The sequence below is a fragment of the Dermochelys coriacea genome, chromosome 6 (assembly GCF_009764565.3).
Source record: "Dermochelys coriacea isolate rDerCor1 chromosome 6, rDerCor1.pri.v4, whole genome shotgun sequence".
NCBI lineage: Eukaryota > Metazoa > Chordata > Testudines > Dermochelyidae > Dermochelys > Dermochelys coriacea.
Window position 1 is genome coordinate 29603398 of NC_050073.1, and position 27929 is coordinate 29631326.

Sequence of the window (27929 nt, forward strand, 5' to 3'; positions counted from 1 at the left end):
ACAGCATTTTTAACTTCAGTTTAATATAACTGGCACATTTTTGGCCAAAAATTTTTCAAAGCCTACAGTAAACGTGTATAGTAACAGCATTACCCAATCAGCGCTCAGGTTGGCAACCAGCATTTGTCCCAGTAGCTGTAGTAAATCAGTACATCTCTCATTCTGGAACAGCATCTTTGAAAAGGCAGAATTATTTTACAAAATTCTATCTAGTGGAATAAATAGCATAACATGTCGCACCTGCTATTGTCATATGGAATACTCTGATTCAGTGACCATGATTCTTTCTCTACAACGTTAGCAGAGGTGACTCATAGAAGGAGGTTGCATGGAACTGTTGCATTTGATTCTGCCAATCAGAAGGCCATCAGGATGCCAAATGCATCCGATGAAGTGAGCTGTAGCTCACGAAAGCTTATGCTCTAATAAATTTGTTGTGGCACCTTAGAGACTAAGTACTCCTTTTCTTTTTGCCAATCAGAAGTGACTGCTATGGAAGCAGCTAACTTTGGGCCCAAACCTGCTTCCTGTGCGCTGACTCCTGATCTATATAGTTCAAGCAAGCAGACTGTGTGAAACAGGAACTACAAGACAAACTACAAGAAGAGTTGTATTGAGCATGGTTGCTACTGCAGCCTTACGGTTGCAGTATTGTGGCCCCTACTAGTAGGCTTTGACCAAGGGAACTGCCGTTGTAGCCTCCTAGCCAAACTCTACTCCTTAATCCCTCATGTGTTGGCTTGCTTACAAAGACTACCACAGAGCTAAGATGCATAACACAGTCTTCCACCATTCCCTCTGTGCCCACACTGGTTCAGCTGCACTTGAAACCTCTTCTCTTATAGCCCTTCCAAGCCTGTAAGGATTTATTCCACTGAAGTCCGTGGCAAAACTGCCTTGGATTTCAATAGGACCCAGATGGAGCTCATTGACTGTGAAAGAGGACAGGAATGGCCCATCATGACATAGTACTGTAGGTGAAAAAACATGATTTAGATTATGCTCTGCCATTTCCCTCCATGTTTGAACAGTGACTTGCTCATTGGGAAGTAACATGATCTAAAGAAAAACAACTTTATCTGCCTGATGTGTTACCGAAAGCAACCACCACTCAGGGGTCAGAGATCCTTCACTTGTGTCCTTGCATCCTGCAAGTGGGCATCTCAAACATTTACCATGAGTAATGAAGTAAAAAACAAAAGCCACCAAACCACACTCATTTGCCATAATGTCTAACTCTATGTCAGGAAAAGAAGTTGAGGTTGGCTAACACATTTTGACTAACTCTGACCTAATACTTTTCTGCCTGGGGTCTACTTTGGCCAACTAACTCAAGGTAAACAGCATTACCCTGCATCTATATGAGAGAAAAGTCTGACGTTAGGTCAGGGTCAGCTAAAACACGTTAATTAACCCCAATCTCTTTTCCTAATATACACGTACTCACTGTAAAATATACAAGCCTGGAGTGTTGAATGAAAAATAGTAAGATGTTTGATTAAATTTGGGGTTTAGTGGTGAGTGTAGAAGGCTTCTCTCTGTTACATTGTTCAGGTTGAATAAGTTATTCTTTAAGCACATATACACTGCATTCTAATCCTTTTCCTTCCAAAATTAACGGGGAAAAATTGCTCCATGAACAATGATGTGAACTCCAAACTGTGAAAGTACATTCATCTATCCAGTGTGAAGAGAATGTGCGTGTGATCTGGACACTGCCCACTCGTTTTTCCAACGCTAATAGGCATTGAAGGCAGGACCTCGTGCGGATAAAAGAAAATATAAGAGTGACAAAGAAACTTCTCCATTTAATAATGAAATAAATAGGACAAAAGTAAAAATAGTCAAAAATTTAATACATGTGCTATACCTTTAAATTACGGAAATAAAGCTATCACAAGATGTCACTAAAATGAAGAGAATAAAGAAAAGGTGCCACAATATTCTACAGATTGACAACCAAGAACAACCTTCTGTTCCTTATAGTCAGGGAGATATTGCTGGGAAGTTTATACAGTGGAGGCCACTTAATTACAGAGCCCAGAAGTACTGAACAGCAATTCATTATGCTGACCAGGTTTCTCTCTCAAATCAGGTCTGCATTTCAAAGGGATTTTATTAGAGAATTAAAAGGAACAGAGCTGCCTCTATGCACTCACCAAATCCCAAGATCTGTATTTCAACAAAATCCAAGCAATCTGAACGTTGTAATTTATGAGCGTGGGCTAAAGCCTTTTTACTTAAGATACACAAGCATCCCAGAATCCAGCAGCTTGCAAAGTTAGCACATAAGAGAGTTTGATATTGCAACAGTAAATCCTATGTGCAGTCTGTGCTTGTCAGGTGAGATCACCACAGAAAGTTATTTGAAATAGAAACATGGAATTAGGTTTATGAGTGGCATCATTACTTCACTGTGGCACTGACCTCTACTTAGCTACTGTCCCCTTTGCATTAGAATATAAATCAAAGCACATGGGGTTAGGGAATTATTTTTTTTACCTGTTAACAATTTAAGGGTGTTCCACACCAAGATAAATTCTAATTTGAAAGGCTGGTGCACACAAACATTTTTGCTGGAAGATACACTCTCTTATCCAGGCTTTTTATTTAAGTGGACTGAACTGTGAATTTTGAATTGCAAACATAACAGCCAGTTATGTTGTATAAGGTTTTTTAAAAAAAACAAAATCTTACAAAAACACAATGATAGGTTAAATAAATAAAAATATCAGTTAAAAATACAACACACTTACAATTTCTTCTGTGCAATTATGTACCAATATGAAAAATATTACTTTCATCTCTGTCCATTTGCATGGTTCTGTCTCCTGGAACCCACTAAAAGTAATACTGACAAAAGAAATAAAGAAAAGTGAGTTGCTGACAAATCAGTGCCCTGAGGCTATTAAAAAAAGCTCACACCAGAATTTGTCGTTTCTCTGGCAGCACAGCAGTGACCCAATTTAGTTTAAAGAAAAATCAAACATTGGTAATAATGTTAATATATAAAATATTAGTTTAAAAACTCTAGAATGACCTTTCTTAGCAGAAATGGAGTGTGTACATTAGGGCTTACAACATACAGCACATCTGAAGGCAAATTCAGAGAATGCTGAAAGGCTCACTGCACGTTATCTACGGCAAGGAAATACTGCAGCTTTAAAATAAGCTGCACAAATAGTCATCTCTCTCTCTTTCACATGAAAGTGTGTAAAAAAAGCAAATCAGCAAATAAACTCTAAAATAGATTTATACCAAAAATCCTCCTTTTTTTCCCCTTTTAACATTGAGTTTACAGCTTCTGTCCATTTTTCTGCACTATTTTTTGAGATTCCTTCAAGAAAAGCCAAAGTTGTGTTTTGTGGCCATGAACAAGTTCACAATACAATGCATTAGCAGAAAGAACCTTTGCATACTAAGATTTGTTCCTTGTTGCTTTTTTTTTTTTTTTTTTTTAAGTGTCTGCGGTGAGACACATCAGATGTCTATTCCTTTGACGAGGGAAGCCTCCAGTGTAATGTTGAACTCCTGCAAGGTCTGCAACACTCGAATCAAGGAATTAACAAGGGTATGATCCTTAATCAATGCTATATCCTCGTACATCTGTGCTGTAATTGGACAGTCTGCAAGCAAGGCGATCCAATGGTGTAAGAGGTGGTCTCTGAGAAAGTCACATTTCAGAATTTGAAAACAAAAACAAAAACCAAGTTAACGACTCACTTTTAATGAAATTATATTTTCAATCTTTTAAAGAAATCTACCACTTTCTCCAGATAAACTGGGGAAGGAGGAATAATACTGTAGTGATACATGACAACTTTATAAGTAGAGAACTATAATCTAGGGCAGAAGTGTCCAACCTTCTCAGCCTGAAGGTCAAGCACATTATTTCAAGGATAAGAAGCCACAATACTTATGGACAGATTCGCTCAGCAGCTCCTCCTTTGCACCACACAGACAATGCAAAGGAAGCAGAATCCGCTCACATGTCACCTGCTGGGGATTCCCAAGTTGGCATAGGGCTAGCTCCTTCACCTCCCTCCCCACAATGGTTCAGGTGGAAAGAGGAGAGGGAGTTGCTGTTCTCACCTGAGCTGAGGCAGATGATCAGGGAGCCCTAACTGGCTGTTCAATCTCAGCTTCCCCCCAACACACCCACCGCATGCCCACTCTACTGGTTGGCTGTGTAGGAAAGGGGAGCAGTCCTTTGCTAGGCAGTCCCCTACGCTTAGGCAGGGCCAACCGAGCTCCCAGCCTGTTCTCCTGGCTTGCTGCTTATTGTTTTGGTTTTTCACATTGTACCAATTTTCCAAAAATCTCAGATCTTTCCAATTTTGGGTGCCCCTGAAATTTGAGGCTAATTGAGATTCTGTTGTTTGTGAGAGTCCAGTTTTATTAAACACCACCTTCTATCTGAAAATTTCAAAGAACTTTGCAAAACATTAGTCCATCTTCACAGCGCAAGCAGCCTTGTGACCTCATCTCATCCCCTTCAGACCTTACATATATGATTCAAAATGTTCCTCTATACCTGGCTCCAAGGCACACCAGCATCTGAAACTTGCCATCCTTCCCAATGTTTCTAGGAGTGTTGTTGATAGCAGTGACAAAGTGACAAAAACTCCTGGCTCTAGTCTGCCAGTTCTCCTCTGGGACTATTTCGTTCTGATCAAGGGTCTCATAATAGGTTTGTGCTTTTTCTTGAAAGAAAGGGAAAGATGGGTGATGGTGATCAATGGAAATGCCGATAGCCATAAATATGCTATGCAATAGTGGTTAGAATGGAGATCAGGGAGGCAGCACTACTGGGTTCTATTCCTGAGAGACAGTAAACTTAACTTCAATATAACAGCTACAACAAATGTGTGTGCTGAAATTACATGAACATTTGTAAAGCAATTTAAGACCCTCGGCTGACAGCCTCTATGTAAGTAGGTATAAGAATGGTCTCATACATGGGGCACTGGATTAGGACTCAAGATACCTGTGTTCAATTTCCATTTCAGCCATAGGCCTCCTGTGTGATTTTGGATAAATTATTTATTCTACCCTAAGCCTCAGTTCCCCATCTGTAAAATGGGGATAATACTTTCCTACCTCATAGGAGTGGAGAGAGGATTAACATCTATTAAAGACTGTGAGGCAATCAGATACTTTGGTGATGAGGGCTATGTAAATACCTCAACAGAACTATGAAGTGGTATTTAAGTGACTCACTTTTTAAAAGACTACGAATTTGAGAGTACAGATATCGTGTGTAGTTTCTAGTGTTTGTGTTAAGAAGGCTCAGCAGAACTTTGCTTTGCATTATATCTTTCACACTGCTCTATTAAAAATAACATACGGCTACCAGACTCAAGCTTCCAACTACATTAAACTCCTCCTCCTCATTATCAACTCATTCTAACACCATTTCGTTAGGAAATATTCAAAATGCTTAATGCTGCCACCTCCGCCCTACCCCCCAGAATGTTGAAGTGCAATACATTTGATATATGATAATGCCAGTGTTAATATCCATAGAACACAGATCCTTCTTCCCTGAAAGTGAATGTAACACTCACTGCATTGCATCAGCTCCTTAGCTGGTATAAATCAGCAGAGCTCCAGTGAATTTAATGGAAGTACGCGATTCACACCAGCTGAGAATCTGGCATACAAAGTGGTGATGACACTACAGAAGGCAGATATATGTACTTTACAGTAACACACTGGCTGTATGGTTTCCTCACACTTACCTAGAAAGTCCCAAATAAAGACATTTTTGAAGAGCCTGGGTGATTTAAATCCATGCTGAAACACCTGCTCAAGAGCTGAAACGAGTCCACTTTCTCCACACAGCAACAGAGTGAGACTACCTCTCTGCCAAGGACATATGGAAACAAACAAAAACATTCTCTTTTTAGTTTTCCAGTTTCTATATAGAAAAGTAAATGATGTGTGTTATTATGGCCAACATTTTTGAAAATGGGTGCCTAAAGTTAGGCTCCTAAACCCATACATAGGCACCAAAAAACGTAGTTTGATTTCCAAATGTCACGAGAATCCAGAAGCTCCTGCTGACTTCTAACACCGCCACATGGACACCTATCAAAATGAGGCTCAAGAAGGAAGTCTTCAAAGTGGCCAGGGCCTATAACGTTTAGTCTGTGAAAATCCAATTCTTTATTATAGTGGGAGCTGTTAGTGACCCCTGTATAGCAAAAGCTATCTGTGCTAACCTGAGAATTTTCTTTCTTCATTTCAATGAGTAGCCCAGCTTGCTTGCACACTGGAAGCCAAACCAGACTGGTTAGTCACTGGCAGCAGTGGTATACCTTGTCTCCTGAAGCTCACTAGTTGAGATAACTTCCACAGCCAGGATAATTCAAATCGACTTTCCTACATTACAGATTGTGTTAAATATAGGTTGAGTAAAAAGCACAATTTCTCCTCCAACTGCAGATCAAGGTCTATCTAATAACAACAAACTCAAATCTTTGGATACCAATTTTCCATCTCTATTCTGGATGAACCATTTGTCTCCAGGGTGGATGGATCTGTGGATCTTACTTTTCAAAGAAAGGAAATTTCCAGGCAAGCACAAATACATTTTCCTATTCTTCCGTGTGAAATGGTCCACAGACCCATTACAATGGGATTTGCATAGCAGCATGCTTGCAGTGTGGGAAGCAGCATACCGTTTAAATATGGACACCCAAAACGAGGTGGTTATACATAAATTATCTCCTGCATCTGCCCTTGGGCACTAAGGTGTGGAGACAACTTCTGCAAAAAGAAAGGAAATTAAATTGGCTAAGATTGGATGACCAATATGAAGAATTTGGTGAACAAATAGCCAGCTAACAAATCTTAATACAGGAGACATAACTACGCTCTTAGATTGTCAGTGCTCCTAAGGAATAGACTTAGATGCTTAACCAAAGGCAGAATATTTCTTGAATTTACTTAAGGAATTAATGCTATCACAGTGGTGAGGACTGTTTGAATTGTAAGTGCAATACTGGTCTCATAAAAGCTCACAATTTCAAATTAAATAAAAAAAATCTAATCGATTGGGGACAGCATCCATCAATAGACTATTCTAATGACCAGGAAATACACCACCTCCTGCAGAGATTCAATCTAGATAGTGCTGCTAGGAGCAGAATGAGGTTCCAAGGTCACTCTCTCTGACCCTGCAGGGTTGAAGTAAGACTGATGCACTAAGAAAGCATTTAATGTAGGGATTTATACAAAATTTTCTTTTTCTTGAACCTGCCGAAAATGTTGTACTACAGACATTTGACCTTTTGCTTGGACATTACTACACCCAATAAAAGCCTCCCTGGGGGAATTCAAGGCTATGCTTTACTGGTTTAACTCTGTAGTTTAACTATAGACTTTAAACCAGCCAGAAAAATAAATTCTGTTTTTTGATTTCACTTTTGGCTTTTATGAGAGCAATAATCATTTCATCCAAGTATTGACTTTAAATTGGTCTAGACCCAGATGTAGGATTGGCTTTGCAATAGCAGAATTCTTCAGTGAGACAGAGACACCTGAAGATCCAATGCTAGGTTAAATCAAACCTGAGAGTCATGGTCTCTTCAGCCAGGAAGACAAATACAGTATCACTGCCACTCTTTCATTGCTATCCTTTGTATTGGCCTGAGGAGAAGTGGAAACAGAGCAAAGACACAGATGGGATCTGGGCCAGCTTTACAAGATGTCATTCACCACCTCACATCCTGGGTCTTGACACAAGGAGGCCACTAGGCACTTTATTTACTGTTTCAAGATACAAAGAAGTCAATCACAAGTCCACCAAACTGATTTAGGATGACACATTTCTGGGTGCAGTAGACACTTTTCTAATCCAATTTCTGCCACATAACTTTTGATATTCATCTCCCCCCTTGGTGGGCAGTGCACATAGAGATCGGAAACTTTGTTTCACCCAGGACAGGAGAATTTCAATCTGGGATGGGGCTGATCACATTCTTCCAAGTTGTTATAAAAACCTTATCAGACAGATTGACTGTCATGACCAGAACAAGTCTGTTAAGCATGAAGGACCAGTGCTCTGAGATGTCAATTGAATCACAGTATTCCAGTTGGTGAATGCTGCGCTCGCTCTTTCTGGTACCTGTACCGCTCGGTCTTCTTGCTTCAGCTTTCTCTCCGTACAGGACCCTGGTCAGAAAAATTGTCTGGGAAAAGAAGTGAATTTTCTTATCTAAAGCCAAAATTATTGCTGCCTTGGTCCTGGACAGAAACCCTGAGAGCACATGCAAGACCAACGGTAATGATTAAAGCCATGCTCTGCTTGTCTCAGGCTAGAAATAGCATGCGGAGCAGGCTGCAATGTTCTGAGCTGAAGTAGATCCTGGGTGATTTCATTCACACAGGGGCCTTTCCATGGGTTGCCGACACTGGGATTGGGACAAAGCTGTTCTTGAAATTCTTGCACAGCTCCAGAAGATACCTTCTCTGGACAATGTACAGTGATCTCATTTGCTCAAAGCTGTTAATAGCCTTTTTGCTTCCAAACTGAGAGAGCTTGACACCAACCAAGAGTTCAACTCCCGATAGAGCTGTTTGGGAGACATGCAGATAGCCCTGAGGCAACAGATGACAGATACTGATCTTGCATTTGCTCTAGCAACCACTTGCAAAGAAGTATTTTCTCCTTTTGTATTTTTTTTTTTTTTTTTTTTGAAGAAGTTCATCTTTCCATAGGACTTCTATTCCTCTCTATAGTGCCTGGAATGAATCAGGATTATAGATTGACTTCTCCAATGCCTCTGAATAGCCCCAGTTTTCCATAAAGTTTCCCATTATATCACTAAACTAGCTTGGGACTGAACTGTCTGAGTATATGATCCCAAGGATTAAAGCCCCATATATTTATGCATGAAACATGTGTGAATCCCATGCTTTTCAGGAAAAAGCTCTTAGGCCATGTGATTTCTAGTTGAAAGGGATTTTACCTGCAATACTGTCCACCCACGTTAGTATTGCTTGTGAATGTGTGCAGGGGCTATTAGGGTGTCAGATGACAGTTCAGATTTGTTTATTTTTTGTTGGTTTGATGCCAGCAGAGTTTTCATACCCAAAGGAGGGGGCTGTGACCAAACTGGCCTGGACTTGACTGCCTGTGAAGGACCTGTATAGTGAGGAAGCCCCTCTCTCTACTGCATGGGATTCACATGAGGCATTTTGGCCTGTACTTCCCCGGGAGGTCTCGGCCTGTGTTGAGAGTAGGAATCCTGGGTGGGTGGAAAGAAGGACTGTTATAGAGGTGGTAGCAGGAGGACAAGACTGGGCCTAAAAGTCTCTCACAGCACTCTTTGGCACTGGCTGCATCCAGAGCCTTGCACCTCTGACCTGTGGGGAAGCAGCAGCAGCAGCTGAGCTCTGCAGGCTACAGGAATTCAGATATGATCTTCCACTTGGCACGCTGTCCTTGACTTCACTTCCCTTGTGGAGATGGGGAAGGAAGGGTGCCTGCCTCAGAACCAGTTGTTTTCTGGTCCTGCTTGGTTCCTTTACTGCCAGGGGAAGGGGGGTGGGGAATGTGGAGATAACCCTGCCCAGCCTGGGCTGCATCTGGTCCAGCAGAGCCAGCCTCTTCAGTCCTTCTTGTCTTCTCTCCTGCTGGGGGAGGGGCAGCAGCAGGGGAGGGGAAATTATGAGGTAACCCCACCCAGATGGGGCAGAGAGAGGGAGCTGGCTGAGCTCCCCAATGAGACACTTGCTAAGGTGGGAGCAGGAGACACAGACCCTTCCTTTTGTCTCTGGCTTTCCTCAGCCTAGCTCACTCCCTGGCGGCACCCATCACTGCAAACACCTCAGAATTGAAAGCAGAGCTAAGGGGACAATCTCCTTAAAAATCAAGCACAGCCCTGGGACATAGCTGGGAGTTAGACTGACACATTATTAAGCTGAAATGTAGTCTACAATTTTGCAATAAAAACTGGAATTTCCCCTTAGAAAAGCTCTGCAGACAGGACGGGCTGGCTGAGTCACTGACCCTTGTGGAGAAAAAAAATGAAGGAACTTCAGGAGGTTGGGGCATTCCCCTGCTGCCAGTGACTGGCAGGTGTGGTTCTGCCCCAAAGCTACAAGCAGGCTGAGATACCACTGCAACAGATCTGTGGATCTTAACATGACAAAGCATTTCAGCTGCCCAACACTTCCCTTGTTTTAGGCAATCAAAGCAAGGAATGCCGGGGTCGGCATAATAGAATAACCGATAGTCCAACAAGTAAGCAAACATGCTGCTTCCTTCAGAACAAGCTATATGGGAAGCAGATGCCCTGCTCCGAGTATCATAATAAAAGCCTCATGGATACAAAAGCACATGCTGCTCTTCTAAGGCCATCACAGGATAAATGAGAGAGACAGCTGAAAAACACACTTAAGTACATCCCAATATGCAGCATTCTATGAGAAAAGTTAGGTCAAAAGGGATGTTAAGATGTTCAACTAGCTTCAATTCCCATTGTAAGTGGGGATGCAAAGAAAGAGGGAACATACTCATACATTTATCTCTAGGAGACGAAAGGGGATGGGAAGACAAAACAGCTAAAGCACAAGTCAGACAAGTGTAGTATTCTGTTCTGCTGACATGCCTATCTGCATGCTCCAAAAGATATAAGTGAGAACTATTAAGCCACCCCCAGTTTTGGAAAATATAAAGCAACTGACGGCTCTTTTATAGGGGCTCTTCATCACATGCTTGACTTTTGTCTCACAGTGAATAACTAAGACATGAAAAGATTTATGCAACCACATTAAAAAAAACATATAGGACACTTGAGAGCCAAACAGATGAATCCTAGACAGAATCTGGCCCTTATTGTGGGTTCAGCTACCAGGATGATGGGCATGGACCAAGAACATACAGTAGTACAGTTAGAGGAAAAAGTGATGTACTTGGAGGTGTGCAATTCCAGGTTGTAGACTAATAAGTATCAGAAAAATAACAAAGGAGTAGCTAGCAAAAGAAATTCTCACCTCCTTTTCCGGTTTGTGGAAATGCTTGACAATGCCATTCACTGCTTCACCAATAGCTTCCTGTATCTGACCTGTGTTTAACTCTGTGAAAAATAAGAAACCATTTTCATTTACTTCACAAAAGTTTGAGGTGGTACCTGCAGACCAAGGCTAAGGCACGTTTCTAGGGCATGGTGAGAGAAACCAGCACAGTCATTATCTGTGGTGTACCTTGGATTTGTGGTGCTGGATTGCCAGTACTTTCATACACTCATATAAAGTTTAATTTTTTTTTTCTTTTTAAAGTTGAAGGTGTAGACCTAAACTGTGATGTTTCAATCCAAAAATAGTATGGACACAGTTTTACACTTAGATATGCAGATTTTCAAATTAGGGTTTGAAACAAAAGAAAAAAATGTATTTTGGGCTGTATGGGTGTGTGTGTGCACCAAATATAGGAGTTTTCGAAGTTGTATTACAGGAGAAGTATTGCTATAAATCAGGGTGAGCTTGAGAAGAAAAAGGTATGCCAGGAATGACGTGACAAGACAAGCCAGAACACCTTTAACAGAAAACCTTTGCATGTAACCAGATATAATTTGCAGTCTATACCCAGGGGAGACCCAGGAGAGAGTTGAAGGTAAATCTCTGTGGGCACGTCTACACTGCAATAAAAAAGCCATAGCTGGCCTGTGTCAGCTGACTCGGGCTAAGGGACTGTAACTGCAGTGTAGATGTTCAGGCTCAAGCTGCAGCCCAGGCTCTAGGGCTCTGGGAGGTGGGAAGGTCCCAGAGACAAGCATCTACACCACATGGAACCAGCCACTTAGCCCGAGCCCTGAGTCAGCTGTCACGGGTCAGCCACAGGTGTCTAATTCCAGTGTAGACATTGAGTCTCATTCATCGTCTCCATTCCACAGTCAAACAGAAGAGGACACAGAAGGCACAAAAATAATGCAGTAGATTTATTTTTGGGAGGGGCCTTTACTGGCAACAGATGCTCCATTGTTTGAAATTATGTCCCTCATGACTTACTTGGTTTGTTATTTGGTGATATCGTGACAAATCTTCTGATCATACTTGGTGACTGCTGCAGTGGTGGGGTCCTGCACTGCCTTTCATCTGCCTCGGTATGTGAAGTTAGTAACTCTCCCACCAGGATCCTCTCTAAACTGCCGTCATCCATCCCCTTTCCAAGCCACCTCCCACATGGAAATCTAAAGACAAAGGCTTAGAATTGGGGACTGCAAATATTCTGGCTTCTGGATATCCTGACTGACTTCAAAAATTATTTTACTTTCTTACTGACACAGTGGCAAACAAATCAATTCTATTTATTTTTGGCTCTTTTAGCCAGCAGAGGGAACACAAGTTAAATAGTCTTATTCCAGATTTGTGCTGTACATGGTAATAGATGATGCAGGTACACAAAGTAAAACAAGTAGCAGCCTTCCTGTCTTCTACCCTACACAGGATATTTAGTTTGGGAGGGTTTCTCCCTCCCCCCCCCCCCATATCAACATGGTAGCAATCAAGTGATACTTTTAACTTCCAACATTGGAAGCACCTCTGTTAAATTTGGATGCGATAGTCAAAAAGAAGTTAGCACATTGGTTCGCTGCTCAATTGCTTATTTAACCTGACATGTTAAACACTTAAGCTCTTATATGGTAACGTGGCTTCTTTGAAGCACCTATGAATACTTTCACAGCAGGCTACCTACAAACAACTCTGTATGCCACAGTTTCAAAATCACTGACCAATCCACTGAAATACAGATATTTGGTAGCCCAGACACCAGGAAGCCAAGCTGGCTCAAATCAAACAAGCTCAATTAGGAAAGCAAACCAGTATCCAAAACCAGAATACTATCCCTTTGCTTCATGACAAACAAGCTGATATTGTGAACTGAAAGGATTTACAGCTGTCTTCTCACTGACAGAAAGCTGTCATAGCTTATATAAGCAAGAGGTAGGGCACCAAATCACACTTCAAACAACATATATCATATCTGCAGTAAGAATTATCAAACTCCTCTTACCCTTCTCACACAGCACTCACCCACTTTCATTCTGACATGTCCCCAAAAATCAGAGTTCCTCTGATAATTTCATAGAGCTTTTCAGATCTGTGCATGTATTGGTGCACATTATCTGTACTTGATAAGCAGCAAGTTCTAACTGGCTATTTGTTTGGTCCCAAGGCAGTTTCCTTTTGAGATACTCTCCCCTCCCCCCCATGTCTGCACCTGGTTTATTTGTTTGGGTGGCTAAATATGAACTGTAAATGAAGCTCAATTTATTTTCCTAAAAATCTTAATCCTGCTCAATACCAGAAATCAAGTGACTCTCCAGCCCCTTGGGCATCAGAACCTGAAGATGCAGTCTGAGAAGAGAAGCACTGATGAACAGACAGGTCTGTTATGCTAACTCCCTGCAAAAATTCTACTTACCCAATTTAAAATGCCAGGATGATACTTACTTGTAAGTATGCCCTGTTATTTCGTTTCTGACCATAACGTATTCCACTAGCCACTTGGCATACAGCCCTGAATTATCATGTCCTATTTGTACTGTGGTGAGTTTTCCCAGGTTCTGGCACTGCAAATTAAACAAGTTATCTGTTATAGTGAAACAAACAGAAATTGACATTGGCTGAAGCAGTGTAGTCCAGGGGGAGAGGGTGATGGGAGAGCAGTCAGGAAACCTGGGTTCTAATCCCTGCTCTGCCACTGACCTGCTATGTGACCCTGAGCAAATCCCTTTAACTCTCCATGCCTCTGGTTCTCCTGTCTTGTCTATTTGGACCATAAGATCTTTGGACAGGGACTGTCAATTAATATGTGTTTGTACAGCATTTACTACAAGTGTACAGCGATCTCTGTTGGGATGCCTAGGTACTACTGCACTAAAAACAACAATATCAAAGAATAATGCGCTATTAACACTTATACACTGTGGCGTCTACCATGAAAAAAAAAGAACAAGAAACTCACACATCTGACTTAAAGCTTTTTCCTTTTGCTTAGTGGCAGGATCTGGAAAAGGTAAGCTTCCTCCCCCGTTTACAATACTGTGGGAACCTGCAACCTCCACAACATTTTAGAAATGTTTGGTACTAAAATCAGACCGGATATTAGGTACCTTGATATTTGGAGGAAATAAGGTTTGCTCACTAAACACAAAGAGAACTAATCTAAAAAAAGAACTGACAAGTCACCAGGAAACTTATCCTACAGATGAAAAAGAAGCCACAATGTAGGGTGAGGTGATGATGTAAAAGTCTTAGACAACATTAATATTAAGCCAGAAGTCTCACCCTCCTCACCTAAGCTTATTTTACCAATCATTCTTCTCTGCATACTGCTTAAATACAGGTGTAGTTTGATGGGTACCAGCGTAGATAATATTTGTGACTATGACACTGATGAAACATTACAAAAAATATTAATTTAAATTGAGCAAAGAATATTTTACCAACAAAATATTTCCTTGTGTCAATAATACAAACCTCAAATGTCATCTCCAATATATTCCTGGGAATCTGTAGGACTCCTGTTTCACCCAACTCTCCTGAGATACAGATCCAAGGGTTGGCAGTGAACATTGAGCCACCAAGTTTCTTGCTAGGAACAATCAATATATGGTATGGTATCACTGCAAATACAAGAAGTAACTCACTTAAAAGAATACCCTCCAAAAACAATAATCATGTAAAATAATAAATTATGCCTTTTCTGTTACACTACCTTTTCCTCTTTATGTTTACTAATAATTTAATCTGTTATCAAATGCCAAAGAATTGAATGGTGAATTTAGAAGTACACAAAAATATCTGTACATAATGAGTGATTAGGAATATGCAGCTGATGCTAAAATAAATGCTGCAGTATATTAAAAGTAGAGTTGATGACAAACACCATAAAAAAGAATAAAAATGTACTTTAAATAATGTGTTTGCATTTATTTAGTCCTTTTTCATCTGGAGATCTTAAAAATCACATCACTGAGATGTGTGTGAAAGCTTATGCTCAAATAAATTTGTTCGCAAAAGCTTATGCTCAAATAAATGTGTTAGTCTCTAAGGTGCCACAAGTACTCCTTTTCTCTTTGCGAATACAGACTAACACGGCTGCTACACTAAAACCTATCACTAAGATGGTTACTGTCCCCATTTTACATTTAGGAAAACGAAGGCACCCAGATTAAATGGCTTGCCGATGGTTATGCAGGGAGTCTGCAGGAGAACTGGGATTAAAAGCCAGTTATTTTATCTAGCTCTGTGCCTATATTTTTGTTATATAAACACACATGCACACTCAGAACAGGCTTTGCATGTGCCTTAATTAGGACCGACATACTCAATCACACACTGAAACTTCAACTTGTTAGGCTTGTTTGTTGCCAATATTTACTGCAACAAAGCGATTACATTTTAAGATGATAAACGCTGTAGCTGTCCAATTCTACATAGTACGTACTATAGCACTGTGCACCTGGCGGTACCACATATTGCATTATTCTGAATGTAAAAAGTAAAAAAAAAAAAAATTCAAGGACCAAGTAATAAACTATTAATAAAAGTGTTTTTTAAAAAATTGAGTTTGGGCATCAAGCACTTATTTTCTTAGCATTTCACGAATGAGCAGAGAAGCTGGATTATGGCTCCTCTGACTCGAGAACACTGAAAATATAAAAGTATTAATCAACTGCCTAACATCATGGTATAGAACTCTAATGCACGGCCGTATTTACCAAACTGCTTTTATACAGAAAATCAATTATGTGAATGGTCACTGTGTTCTCTGGCAATTTACATGGTTTTGTAATGTATAAATGGCTTATTGTGAAGGCTATTCAGCTGAAGTAATTAATATATTTCTCTCTCAACATCACCTCATCTGACAGTGGCCTCAAGAAAGCATTTGGTACTGGATTTTCTTAAATGCTTGGTACCCATGACCTTTAAAACTGTTAAAACTTTTCTCCTTTTCATTCCCCCACCACCTCCCTATGTATTGTTAGTTGCAGCGTTAGTCATAGTTTAGCAGTATCCAAAACAAGAGCTTAGTGTTGGACAGTATTTCTCCTTAGTAAGATCTGTTGTACTGACACATTTTTCATTTAAAACCAAACAAATTATGTCCCTCAGCCAATGATTTGGTTAAATGAGGTTGCTCTGAAATTCTTCATTTATAGGGCAGCGATATTCAGTTCACACTATAAAGTGGGAATTAAGCAACATTATTGATAGCTTTATTAGTTTCATGGTTCACACAGGCAACTCCTATTGATCATAGTGCTCACACGCTGAGAGTAACACAAACCCCTTAGCAATAGAAGGATAGGTGTTACCACCTCTCAGGAATTGTATTAAAAATGACAGTGACATAGTGGTACATATCTGAATGTGAACAGGAAATTAATGCAGCTCTGTGAAAGAGCATATAAAAACAGCTTAGAAACTTGCATAAGCAGAAGCAACAGAAAGCTGGGAAGAGCAGCACTGAAGGGAAAACAGGTACTTACAGATTGTTGTGAAAACATTGGTAAAACAAAAGTAATCGACAGCATTAAATGACAGGAGATGATAGAGGAACTGTTCTTTCTCATCATCACAGCGGAGAAAGGCATAACGCTTGTACAGTTTTCTGACAAAACAAAAATAAGCTATGACATTAACAAGATCTTTTCAGTCATAAGTTTTCTATTATATTAGGTAGAACTGTGAAGAATATGCAAGCAATTACAAATGACAAGAAGTATGGGTGCTGAGAGCATTTAAATCAGCCAAGACTCGTAGGCATCCTGCAAGTCTGTTCATTCTGGAATGTATCATTTCAGTTTGTTGTGCTATTCTCAACCCCTTTTGCCAGCTTAGAGAGCTGCAGAAAGTTCAGAGAGCACCACACCCTCTGAATTTAATTTAGGATACGGTTCATTAGAATAAAATATCTCACTGTGTATATGCAGAAGGGGATTTTACCTTTTGGGGTAAGATCCTCACACTTGCTCTGGCCCATTTATGCTGTGTAAAAATAGTGGAGTGAGGTAAAGCAGCCTTAAAAGCCCCATACCCAGCCAGGTGAGGATCCTGCTGGGGCAAGCCCAGTAGATAACAGCTGTAAGATTGTTCCCTGAGTAGGCAGCGTTGTCAATGGGGCCACAGCACTGCAGAGATTCTGGGCAGCTATGATGTGGCCCAGAGGGGCTGCTATAATTGAGGCTACATCTGTACTGCAACCTGGAGGTGTAGTTTCCAGCTCATGGAGACACGCCTGCGCTAGGTCTGATCGAGCAGACATGCTAAAATGAGAAGCGTACTTCTGAGGCACAAGGAGCTCGCTGCCCAAGTACGATCCTGTTCAAGACCCTAGGCATGTTTTCGGGGCAGCTAGTCCCTCCCGCCATTCATGCCACTGCAACTACACTTCTATTTTTAGCATGCTAGCTCAATCAGAGCAAGTGCAGGAATGTCTCCGCAAGCTGAAAATTATACCTTCCAGCTCCAGTTTAGATATACCCTTACACAGGTCCCCAGGGTTGTTTAAGTAGTCCCTGGAGCATCCCAGGATTGGTAGTTTAGAGAAACCATTCACTCTACAGAGGAATCAAATGTAGACAAAGGGAAGCAATTGTGTATAGTGATTAGCATTATTTATTTGCTAACCACCACCTTGTAAAGACCCAAAAATAGAACTTACAATCTCTATCTTTACAAATCAAAATCTGAGTTGGAACAAACCCTGGCCTGATATTATTCACTAGTACATAGCAGTAATCACTATTTTTGTTAGGTTGATGCAGCTGCAGCCAAAAAGCCACAAAACAGACGTGGTCACTTTCTATTTATTGATTACAATATTTTTTTTATGGATGACTACACAATATAGAGTTACAAGAGACATCCAGAAATGAAGAGCACCTAAGCAAAAAAACTTCTCTCTTCTGCAGTATCGCAACTAAAGAAATCAGCATTAATGAATATCCACAACAAAGGAGCATGCAAAGATAAATCAACCCAATTAAGGACATAAGAATATTTAAACAGCAAAGATGTAAGAGCAGTATAAAATTTCTATCGCAACCAAGTATATTATGGACAGATTGTTCCTTCTAGGCAGACCTCCTGACAATCTGCATCAATCTCAGAGAGTACATAGGAAAAGCTGTCAAGTGGATCACAGGCCAAAAATGTACAAAACAAATCAATAATTAACATACAACATCCTCATTTATATAACCACCAAACCAACAACACATGTCACACAGAAAAATGTTTCACAGGAAATAAAGCTCCACAGTTTTAAATCAACTGAACTAGCCCTTAGCCACAAGAGCAGTAGACCTCTGAGCACCTAACGGGTCAATGCGTCCACGTTTCACTTGTATAACTTGAATTGTGTGTTTAGATAGCATATCGAAGAGGCTAAATGTTGTTGAGGACCTTCGCCTGTTTGTATTTTACCTTTTGAAAGTTTCTGATGGTGTTTCAACCAACTTCTGAACATTAGTATTCTTCATTTACTCAGAACGGATGCTTTAAAAGTATTGGTATAACACAGCTCTCGCTCCCTGTTAGTTTTCATGTGCTATTACATTAGCCACTTTCACTGTATTGGTATTATTCCAATCACTAAGTTATCTCAACACGCAAGATTTACAACTCTGAGCCCATTTTTCAAAAGTAAGGTGCTTCAATAGTTCCTGCTCCTGTGTGTGAATATACAGTTCAGCCTTTAGTCATGTAAAATGGGAACATACTGGTATCAGCATCCAGAAGCACATTTGAAATTTAGGCTCACCAGTGTCTTTGGAATTCTCTTACTTTCATTGTCCACAATTCTGGTTTGTGAAGAGACTGATCCCACAGAATTTCCTGGAACTGGTAGAAATTACTACAATGATCTGGATTATTTTTCATTCTGAATTAATGTGGACATAAAGCTTCTTCCATATTTTTAAACAATGGCGTTAGAGATCTAAATCATTCTGCATGACCTTCCATTGCAATAAAGAATAGTGACTAGGCGGATACCAAACTAACTGGCCAATTCCTGATGCAGGACTGTTTCCATTTTCTAGGCCTCACTTTTTGTTAAGAAGCCGCAGATAAAAATAGCCAGAAGCGTGCAGTCATTATTACAAGGACAGTAAGGAAATGTAGCCAGGGGCTTCCCCCCCAATCCTCATTATGTTCCTTTTCCAGACTGAATATATGTCTCAGTATGTCTGTCACATAGGGCAAAACCCATCCCCTTAATATTGCTAACTACAGCAGTTGCTTGGAAAATGCATTGCAGAATGAGACACATTGCATGGTTATAATTGTGGAAAAGCAACATTACTTGCCCCATAACCGCAGCCGAGCAGAACACAATGCCATCCACAGCCTCAGAAATAACTCTGACATCATAATCAAAAAGGCTGACAAAGGAGGTGCTGTCGTCATCATGAATAGGTCGGAATATGAACAAGAGGCTGCTAGGCAGCTCTCCAACACCACTTTCTACAAGCCGTTACCCTCTGATCCCACTGAGGGTTACCAAAAGAAACTACACCATTTGCTCAAGAAACTCCCTGAAAAAGCACAAGAACAAATCCGCACAGACACACCCCTGGAACCCCGACCTGGGGTATTCTATCTGCTACCCCAAACCTGGAAATCCTGGATGCCCCATCGTCTCCGGCATTGGCACCCTGACAGCAGGATTGTCTGGCTATGTAGACTCCCTCCTCAGGCCCTATGCTACCAGCACTCCCAGCTATCTTCGAGACACCACTGACTTCCTGAGGAAACTACAATCCATCGGTGATCTTTCTGAAAACACCATCCTGGCCACTATGGCTGTAGAAGCCCTCTACACCAACATTCCACCCAAAGATGGACTACAAGCCATCAGGAACAGTATCCCTGATAATGTCACGGCAAACCTGGTGGCTGAACTTTGTGATTTTGTCCGCACCCATAACTATTTCACATTTGGGGACAATGTATACCTTCAAATCAGTGGCACTGCGATGGGTACCCGCATGGCCCCACAGTATGCCAACATTTTTATGGCTGACTTAGAACAACGCTTCCTCAGCTCTCGTCCCCTAATGCCCCTACTCTACTTGTGCTACATTGATGACAGCTTCATCATCTGGACCCATGGAAAAGAAGCCCTTGAGGAATTCCACCATAATTTCAACAATTTCCATCCCACCATCAACCTCAGCCTGGACCAGTCCACACAAGAGATCCACTTCCTGGACACTAGGGTGCTAATAAGCAATGGGCACATAAACACCACCCTATACCGGAAACCTACTGACCGCTATTCCTACCTACATGCCTCTAGCTTTCATCCAGACCATACCACACGATCCATTGTCTAGAGCCAAGCTCTACGATAAAACCGCATTTGCTCCAACCCCTCAGACAGAGACAAACACCTACAAGATCTCTACCATGCCTTCTTACAACTAAAATACCCACCTGCTGAAGTGAAGAAACAGACTGACAGAGCCAGAAGAGTACCCAGAAGTCACCTACTACAGGTCAGGCCCAACAAAGAAAATAACAGAACACCACTAGCCATCAACTTCAGCCCCCAACTAAAACCTCTCCAATGCATTATCAAGGATCTACAACCTATCCTGAAGGACGACCCATCATCTCACAGATCTGGGGAGACAGGCCAGTCCTTGCTTACAGATAGCCCCCCCCAACCTAAAGCAAATACTCGCCAGCAACCACACAACAAAACCACTAACCCAGGTTGCAACAAAGCCCGTTGCCAACTCTGTCCACATACCTATTCAGGGGACACTATCCTAGGGCCTAATCACATCAGCCACACTGTCAAAGGCTCGTTCACCTGCACATCTACCAATGTGATATATGCCATCATGTGCCAGCAATGCCCCTCTGCCATGTACATTGGCCAAACTGTACAGTCTCTATGTAAAAGAATAAATGGACACAAATCAAACGTCAAGAATTATAACATTCAAAAACCAGTCGGAGAACACTTCAATCTCTTTGGTCACGCGATTACAGACCTAAAAGTGGCAATTCTTCAACAAAAAAAACTTCAAAAACAGACTACAACAAGAGACTGCTAAATTGGAATTAATTTGCAAACTGGATACAATTAACTTAGGCATGAATAGAGACTGAGTGGATGGGTCATTACACAAAGTAAAACTATTTCCCCATGTTTATTCCCCATCCCACCCCCCACAGTTCCTCAGACGTTCTTGTCAACTGCTGGAAATGGCCCACCTTGATCATCACTACAAAAGGTTCACCCCCACCCCGCTCTCCTGCTGGTACTAGCTTACCTTAAGTGATCACTCTTGTTACAGTGTGTATGGTAACACCTATTGTTTCATGTTCTCTATGTATATAAATCTCCACACTGTATTTTCCTCTGAATGCATCTGATGAAGTGAGCTGTAGCTCATGCTCAATTAAATTTCTTAGTCTTTAAGGTGCCACAAGTACTCCTTTTCTTTTTGCAAATACAGACTAACAGCTGCTACTCTGAAACCTGTCACATTGCATGGTTATGTTCAGTGCAGCAATTCACATGGAAGTCCCCCCTCTAAAGAGCTGAAATGGCCTTGTTTAACACACTGCTCATCTGTGCTGACTGGAATGCTCTAATCCTTCTCTAACTGGAGCATCTAAAAATGTACAAACAGGCACTCAAGATTACTTACTATTGATGCCTGCTTATATGTAAGTAGTTCATCTGCATGTCACTCTCCATTTTGAGTACATATTTCTATTTTTGTTTCTCTCATTTTGAGCTACATCTAGAAAATTAGTATCTGTTTCACTAAGAAGCAACACATAGGCAAGTGCTTTTGAGCATCTCCTTTTAAATCCTGTCACTTGTTCTACATGGATAAATGTTGCCAGGTTTAATTACCTTGAGGTCAGGGAATCAGGCCATGCCTACACATTAAGCACTAATGTATTCAGCTCTGGTCCTTAGCATTGCACCATGACTCCCAACTGCAAGGACTTACCTGCACACATTTTCTCTAAATAAGTGATACTGATTAACGAAATCCTGGTGCCCGTTATACTTAAATACTATACTTAATTTCTCCTTTAATATCTATATATGGGGTGTGTGTGTGTGTGTGTGTGTGTGTGTGTGTGTGTGTGTGTGTGTGTGTGTGTGTGTGTGTGTTTTATTAATTTCTCCTTTAGTGTGTTAGTGTGTGTGTGTGTGTGTGTGTGTGTGTGTGTGTGTGCGCGCGCGCGCACGCGCGTCATTTCCCCCTTATCCCTTACCTATGGCAGCCACATTGGTTCTTTATGAAAAGAGGTAGTGTCAAGGCACAAACCTGTACTGTAACCCACAGTACCAATTTCCACCCACCACTTCTATCTTCCTTCAAGTCCAAACAGTTTATTCAATCCCATGCTAATACTCAATAACTGCATAACTAGGATGTGAAAAACATGGGCACGCAGCGTTGTGACTACAGTTTTAGAGGACAAGCTGAAACTCTCTTCAGAGTTTGCCCTGAAGTTATTTATTTTTTTGTATTGTGGTAGCACCTGGAGTCCCCAGTCAAGATCAAGGCTGCATTGTGCCAGGCTCTATACAGACACAAAGCGAGAATCCTTGGGGAGAAAGGAAATATTCCAGTTTTACACATGGGAGGGCTGATGTACAAAGACTCAACGCACAAAGGCTCTGATTCAAAGCACTCTAACAAATTGAAACACACACACTTGAGTCCCAATTGATTTAACCACTCAGGATGTCTCAGGTTGGGCACACAAAATCACTAGTCATATTTGGAGACCGTGGTCTAAGTGACTGCCTAAGGTCACAGGAAGTCTGTAGCAGAGCTGAGAACTGCACGCAGCTCTCCTGAGTCCCAGTCCAGGGCTTTAGCCACAGACCTTCCTCCCTCTCAAGCACGTCTGGTGCTATGAATGGCTTGTTAGCTCCACCACTGTAACTCCGGATTGCACTGTTAAACAGATTCTAGTCTGGGCAAGTTTGTGTTTTTAAAGCTGAACAATTATTAAACAGGTTTGATTTTTAAAAGTTCTATTTAGGATAAGTAGACTTACTTTGTAAGTTCAATATCTGAAAGAAGCTGCTTTAAATGTCTGGAGAGTAACTTCTTTTCCATGGACAGTCGAACCCAGGCCCTCGCCTTGCCAACGTCTGTTTTGATCTCACCAATATTCTGGATATGCCTAAAAAGGAAAACAAAGATTATCAAATGCTGATTAATAATATCTCCACATCATCCTTTCAGATTTTTCACATCAAGCAGGGCTGGGGAAGGAATTTTGCTTACAATATTTCTATATCTTGACAATTGCTGGAAAAAAGAGAGGGCCATAAATTAATATAATTCACTATCTAAGTCCTCTGGTTAAAGAGGAATGCAAGACAGAAAAAGGAAGTATCTGTACTGCAGTGGCCTATTTTCAGGATTCTAGACCATCCCATTACCTCACAATGATTTAAGGCTCACTCCTGTCATAGATACTAAGGTCAGAAGGGACCATTATGATCATCTAGTCTGACCTCCTGCACAACGCAGGCCACAGAATCTCACCCACCCACTCCTACGAAAAACCTCACCTATGTCTGAGCTATTGAAGTCCTCAAATCATGGTTTAAAGACTTCAAGGAGCAAAGACTCTTCCAGCAAGTGACCCGTGCCCCATGCTACAGAGGAAGGCGAAAAACCTCCAGAGCCTCTTTCAATCTGCTCTGGAGGAAAATTCCTTCCCGACCCCAAATATGGCGATCAGCTAAACCCTGAGCATATGGGCAAGATTCACCAGCCAGATACTACAGAAAATTCTTTCCTGGGTAACTCAGATCCCACCCATCTAATATCCCATCACAGGCCATTAGGCCTATTTACCATGAATATTTAAAGATCAATTAATTACCAAAATCACATTAACCCATCATACCATCTGCTCCATAAACTTATCGAGTTTAATCTTAAAGCCACAATCTTTTGCCCCCACTGCTTCCCTGGGAAGGCTATTCCAAAACTTTACTCCTCTGATGGTTATAGACTCAGACTTTAAGGTCAGAAGAATCATAGAATATCAGGGTTGGAATGGACCTCAGTAGGTCATCTAGTCCAACCCCCTGCTCAAAGCAGGACTAATCCCCAATTTTTGCCCCAGATCCCTAAATGGCCTCCTTAGGGATTGAACTCACAACCCTGCGTTTAGCAGGCCAATGCTCAAACCACTGAGCTATCCCTCCCCCATCTTGATCATCTAGTCTGACCTCCTGCACACTACAGGCCACAGAACCTCATCCACCCACTCCTGTAATAGACCCATAACCTCTGGCTGAGTTACTGCCATTCTCAAATCATGGTTTAAAGACTTGAGAGAGAATTCACCATTTATACTAGTTTAAACCTGCAAGTGACCCATGCCTCACCTACAGAGCTTGGCACAATGCAGCCTTGATCCTGACTGGGGACTCTAGATGCTACCACAACACAAAAAAAATAAATAACTTAAGGCCAAACTGTGAAGAGAGTTTCAGCTTGTCCTCTAAAACTGCAGTCACAATGCTTTGTGCCCATATTTTACATACATATTACAGGGAAGATCACGTTCCTTGAATAAATTCAGTTTACTTCTACCTCTCCAAAATGTTAAGGTTAACCTGGAAAAACTCCAAGGAAAGGAAAACCTTTAAAAAATGAATAAATTAAAGTTTTGTTTTGTTTAAAAAGAAAAAAAAAAACCAGTATGAGCTGCAGTCAGACAAATAGCATTTCACAGAATCATCCCCCAATCCATGCAGCTTTATTAAAGAGTATCTTCTGATTGCTGGTCAATCCAGGTTTCAAACTTTTTTTTTTCTTTAAACAGTCCAGATGGAAGTATAAATATCTATATTAAAAAAGTAAAACTTTATTTGCTTAAATACACAACTCCTGTCACTAGATTTATTAATTGTAAAATTATCTCCCATATTTTATAGACCCTGTTCCAAAGTATTTAGTCCATTTCAGTTGTTCAATAAGCCTTATGCATTAGCATTGCACACTGATAAATTTAAACTGAAAATATTCAAGTATGAATCAGGTGCAAGTGCAGTGGAGACTTTGAACTAATCATGATTAAGAGAAGAAATTATGGGAATCTGCATTACATCATGCTTTTCAACTGAAGAGATCAAACAAATAACTCCCAGAACTCTGTGGTAGGGATCATACCAATTTTAGAGAGACGGATACACAGAGAAGCTAAGTTATCTGCCAACACCACAGAGGAAATCGATAGCAGAGCTACCAGGCCTCAGAATTAATCCATCTTCAAGTCAGAAAAAGTGTTTGTTACTAGAAAATAGCAAGTACAAAAAAAGATGTATTTTCAGTTTTGAGTTTCATATTTTTGTGGCACTGGCTTTCACATTCTAAGTACATGCAATGGCCAATGCCCAGCCAAAACACTAAGATTCAGAGGTTGTTGAGGTTCATTGGGAAATAGGGAGGAGTTCAGAACTGCCCAACCAGTTCCATAGTGATTGGGTAGATATGACCCTGTCCCCGGATCTCAGAGATAAGATACCAGAAGAGCGACAAGGAAGGAGATTTTTTTTTTTAAAAAGTGTCCAGCTATACTTATAAGCCAATGAGTATTACAGTGGAGATACTGTAGGCGTACGGTTCCCACAGTGTGAAGCAAGTTTTCACTCAGGCCAGTGAAAGGGTTACACTATCATCTTTGGTAAATGACTTAGCAATTTCTTCCAGCTGAAGCATATTGCTTTTCCAGTTGAGCAAGCATCTCTTCCAGTTAAAACACATCGACTGCAAAACCAGGAACCCAAGCAAGTTTGAGCCTTGATATACCAAAGTTAGCCTTTATAATCCACAGTTCTTCGTATCATGACATTATTTTAGTCTTTCCAAGGATTATTGATGAAAGTCCTTTTATCCCCTTTTCCTTCATAACAGACTTTATGGAGAACAATAAGAGGGGGATTTTCATTATTTACATTAATTGAGCCTATTTTGTGGCAGAGCTCAGGTTCACTCAGAATGAAGATAGTGATCATTCAAAACTCACATGAGCCATTCAGAATTATACTTTCTTCCAGTGATATTGAAGTAAATCTTTTACACAAGTTACTTGCATAGGAATGAACACACAGATCTTTAGGATTTCTTTTACTGCCCCAAACTAACCTCATATCCTGAATGAGAGAGATCCTCAGGGGCGACATGGCTGGGCTGGCATCCGACTTCCTCCTTTCTGAATCGAGAAGTACTCCTAAAGCGAGCAGAATTTTTTTTAATCAATGGAAAAATAATTCAAAGATTTAAAAGTAATATTTAAACAACACTTTGTGCCAGTAACACAACGGAAGTATTTGATAACATCTTGAGAGAAACGATTTTCCCTAGAATCCAGAAATGGTACCTGGCCGCATACTTTTCTGTTGTCAGTGACACATGGTTTTGTGAAAACATTATGGCACAAATCAGTGCTGACTATGGCAGTATATTAAATTCATGGAAAAACACTGACTCTCCGTATACAGAGATGTTCAGGCAACTCATAATATGCTCAGCACTACGACATATTAATAAGCTTTGACATATCCAGGATTGGTGTGAGACCAAAGAGTGGGATCTAAACAGACTATTTATCACTTAAGTATTATTTTCTAAAAAGAGTTCTTCACTTCCTTCCCAAATGAGCTAAAACAAGTTGGCATTATTGACATTGGAGAATTTGGTGTTAAATGATAAGCATACAATATATCCACTGCATCACAGTCTTAAAACACAGAAATGGGTAATACAAGAACCCAAAATCTGCAATTTAAATGCTAAACAAACAATGCCACCTCTATATCATACTTCAAACACTATACTATGAGCAATCACCTGCTCTCAGTCTCAAGCTGGAAAGCACAGGATCAGCAGTTAGTTTCGAACTCAGGTCTCGGCATGTTACACCAATGCGCGCAGGGCTCCAGAATGAGAATCTGGAGACCTAGGTTCTATTCACTGCTCCGCCTTTGACTACCTGAATGACGAGGCACGGACGGGTTACTAAGGGTCAAATTCTCTGCTGGCATACCGACTGAATTTGGGGAAAGAATTTGGCCCTAAAAAGCTGTTTGTGCCTCAGTTTCTCCTTCGGTAAAATGGGAACTAAAGAGCTTTACCCACATTTTTAATGCACTGACTTAACTGCATTAATGTACTTCTCTTTTTTTCCAAAAGATACCTGTTTGCTGAAAGCAAATTTTACACCAAATGGAAGGTATTTATACTGCGTAAGGGAACTTATATTGTAGAGCAGTGGTCCTCAAACTATTGCTCTGGTGACCCCTTTCACATAGCAAGCCTCTGAGTGCAACCCCCCACTTAAAATTAAAAACACTTGTTTATAAACTTAACACCATTATAAATGCTGGAGGCAAAGCAGGATTTAGGGTGGAGGCTGATAGCTTGTGCCCCCCATGTAATAACCTTGCAACCCCGAGGGATCCCGACCCCCAGTTTGAGAACCCCCGTTGTAGAGGAAGAAATACTTAGTTCCCCAATCTATTAATATGAAAGAAATTATAAGCTTCTAATGTGTTCCTACCTATAAGTATAGTTAATTATATTTAACTACATATTAGGTACCACCAGTAAAAGTTATTCATACAGCATATTACTGAAACTCTGTTTTCTATTGTGTTTGGATTTTAAAACAGGATGGATAATTTCACACTCGGTAATGCATCTATGCATGTTTAAGAAGGGGTAAAGAAAAATCATGCTTCACAGCAGACGATGACTATTTCATGGGTTAGAAAGGGATCTTCCACCTTATGTACATCACTGCATGATTGGCTAGGTGTATCAAACAGATTTATTTTTGGCCTGTCTCTGAAACATCATATATTGGTAGGACACCAAGCACCTGTTAACAGG

The 27929-nt window shown here is 40.8% G+C and overlaps 1 protein-coding gene across 4 annotated transcripts in view; it reads right to left on the reverse strand.

Annotated features, from left to right (window-relative positions):
- Positions 1 to 1788: 1788 nt before the first annotated feature.
- The window catches only part of DENND5A (DENN domain containing 5A), a 112939-nt gene continuing 86798 nt past the window's right edge, over positions 1789 to 27929 (reverse strand). For all 4 annotated transcript variants that reach the window (XM_038404477.2, XM_038404478.2, XM_043517422.1 and 1 more), the window contains 10 exons: positions 26184 to 26268; positions 23071 to 23199; positions 16512 to 16633; positions 14494 to 14639; positions 13465 to 13583; positions 12019 to 12200; positions 11005 to 11087; positions 5742 to 5865; positions 4535 to 4703; positions 1789 to 3664 (listed from right to left, as the gene is read on the reverse strand). In XM_038404477.2, the coding sequence (XP_038260405.1) occupies positions 3481 to 3664; positions 4535 to 4703; positions 5742 to 5865; positions 11005 to 11087; positions 12019 to 12200; positions 13465 to 13583; positions 14494 to 14639; positions 16512 to 16633; positions 23071 to 23199; positions 26184 to 26268 (1343 nt within the window). In that variant the 3' untranslated portion in view covers positions 1789 to 3480. The remainder of the gene's footprint in view (positions 3665 to 4534; positions 4704 to 5741; positions 5866 to 11004; positions 11088 to 12018; positions 12201 to 13464; positions 13584 to 14493; positions 14640 to 16511; positions 16634 to 23070; positions 23200 to 26183; positions 26269 to 27929) is intronic.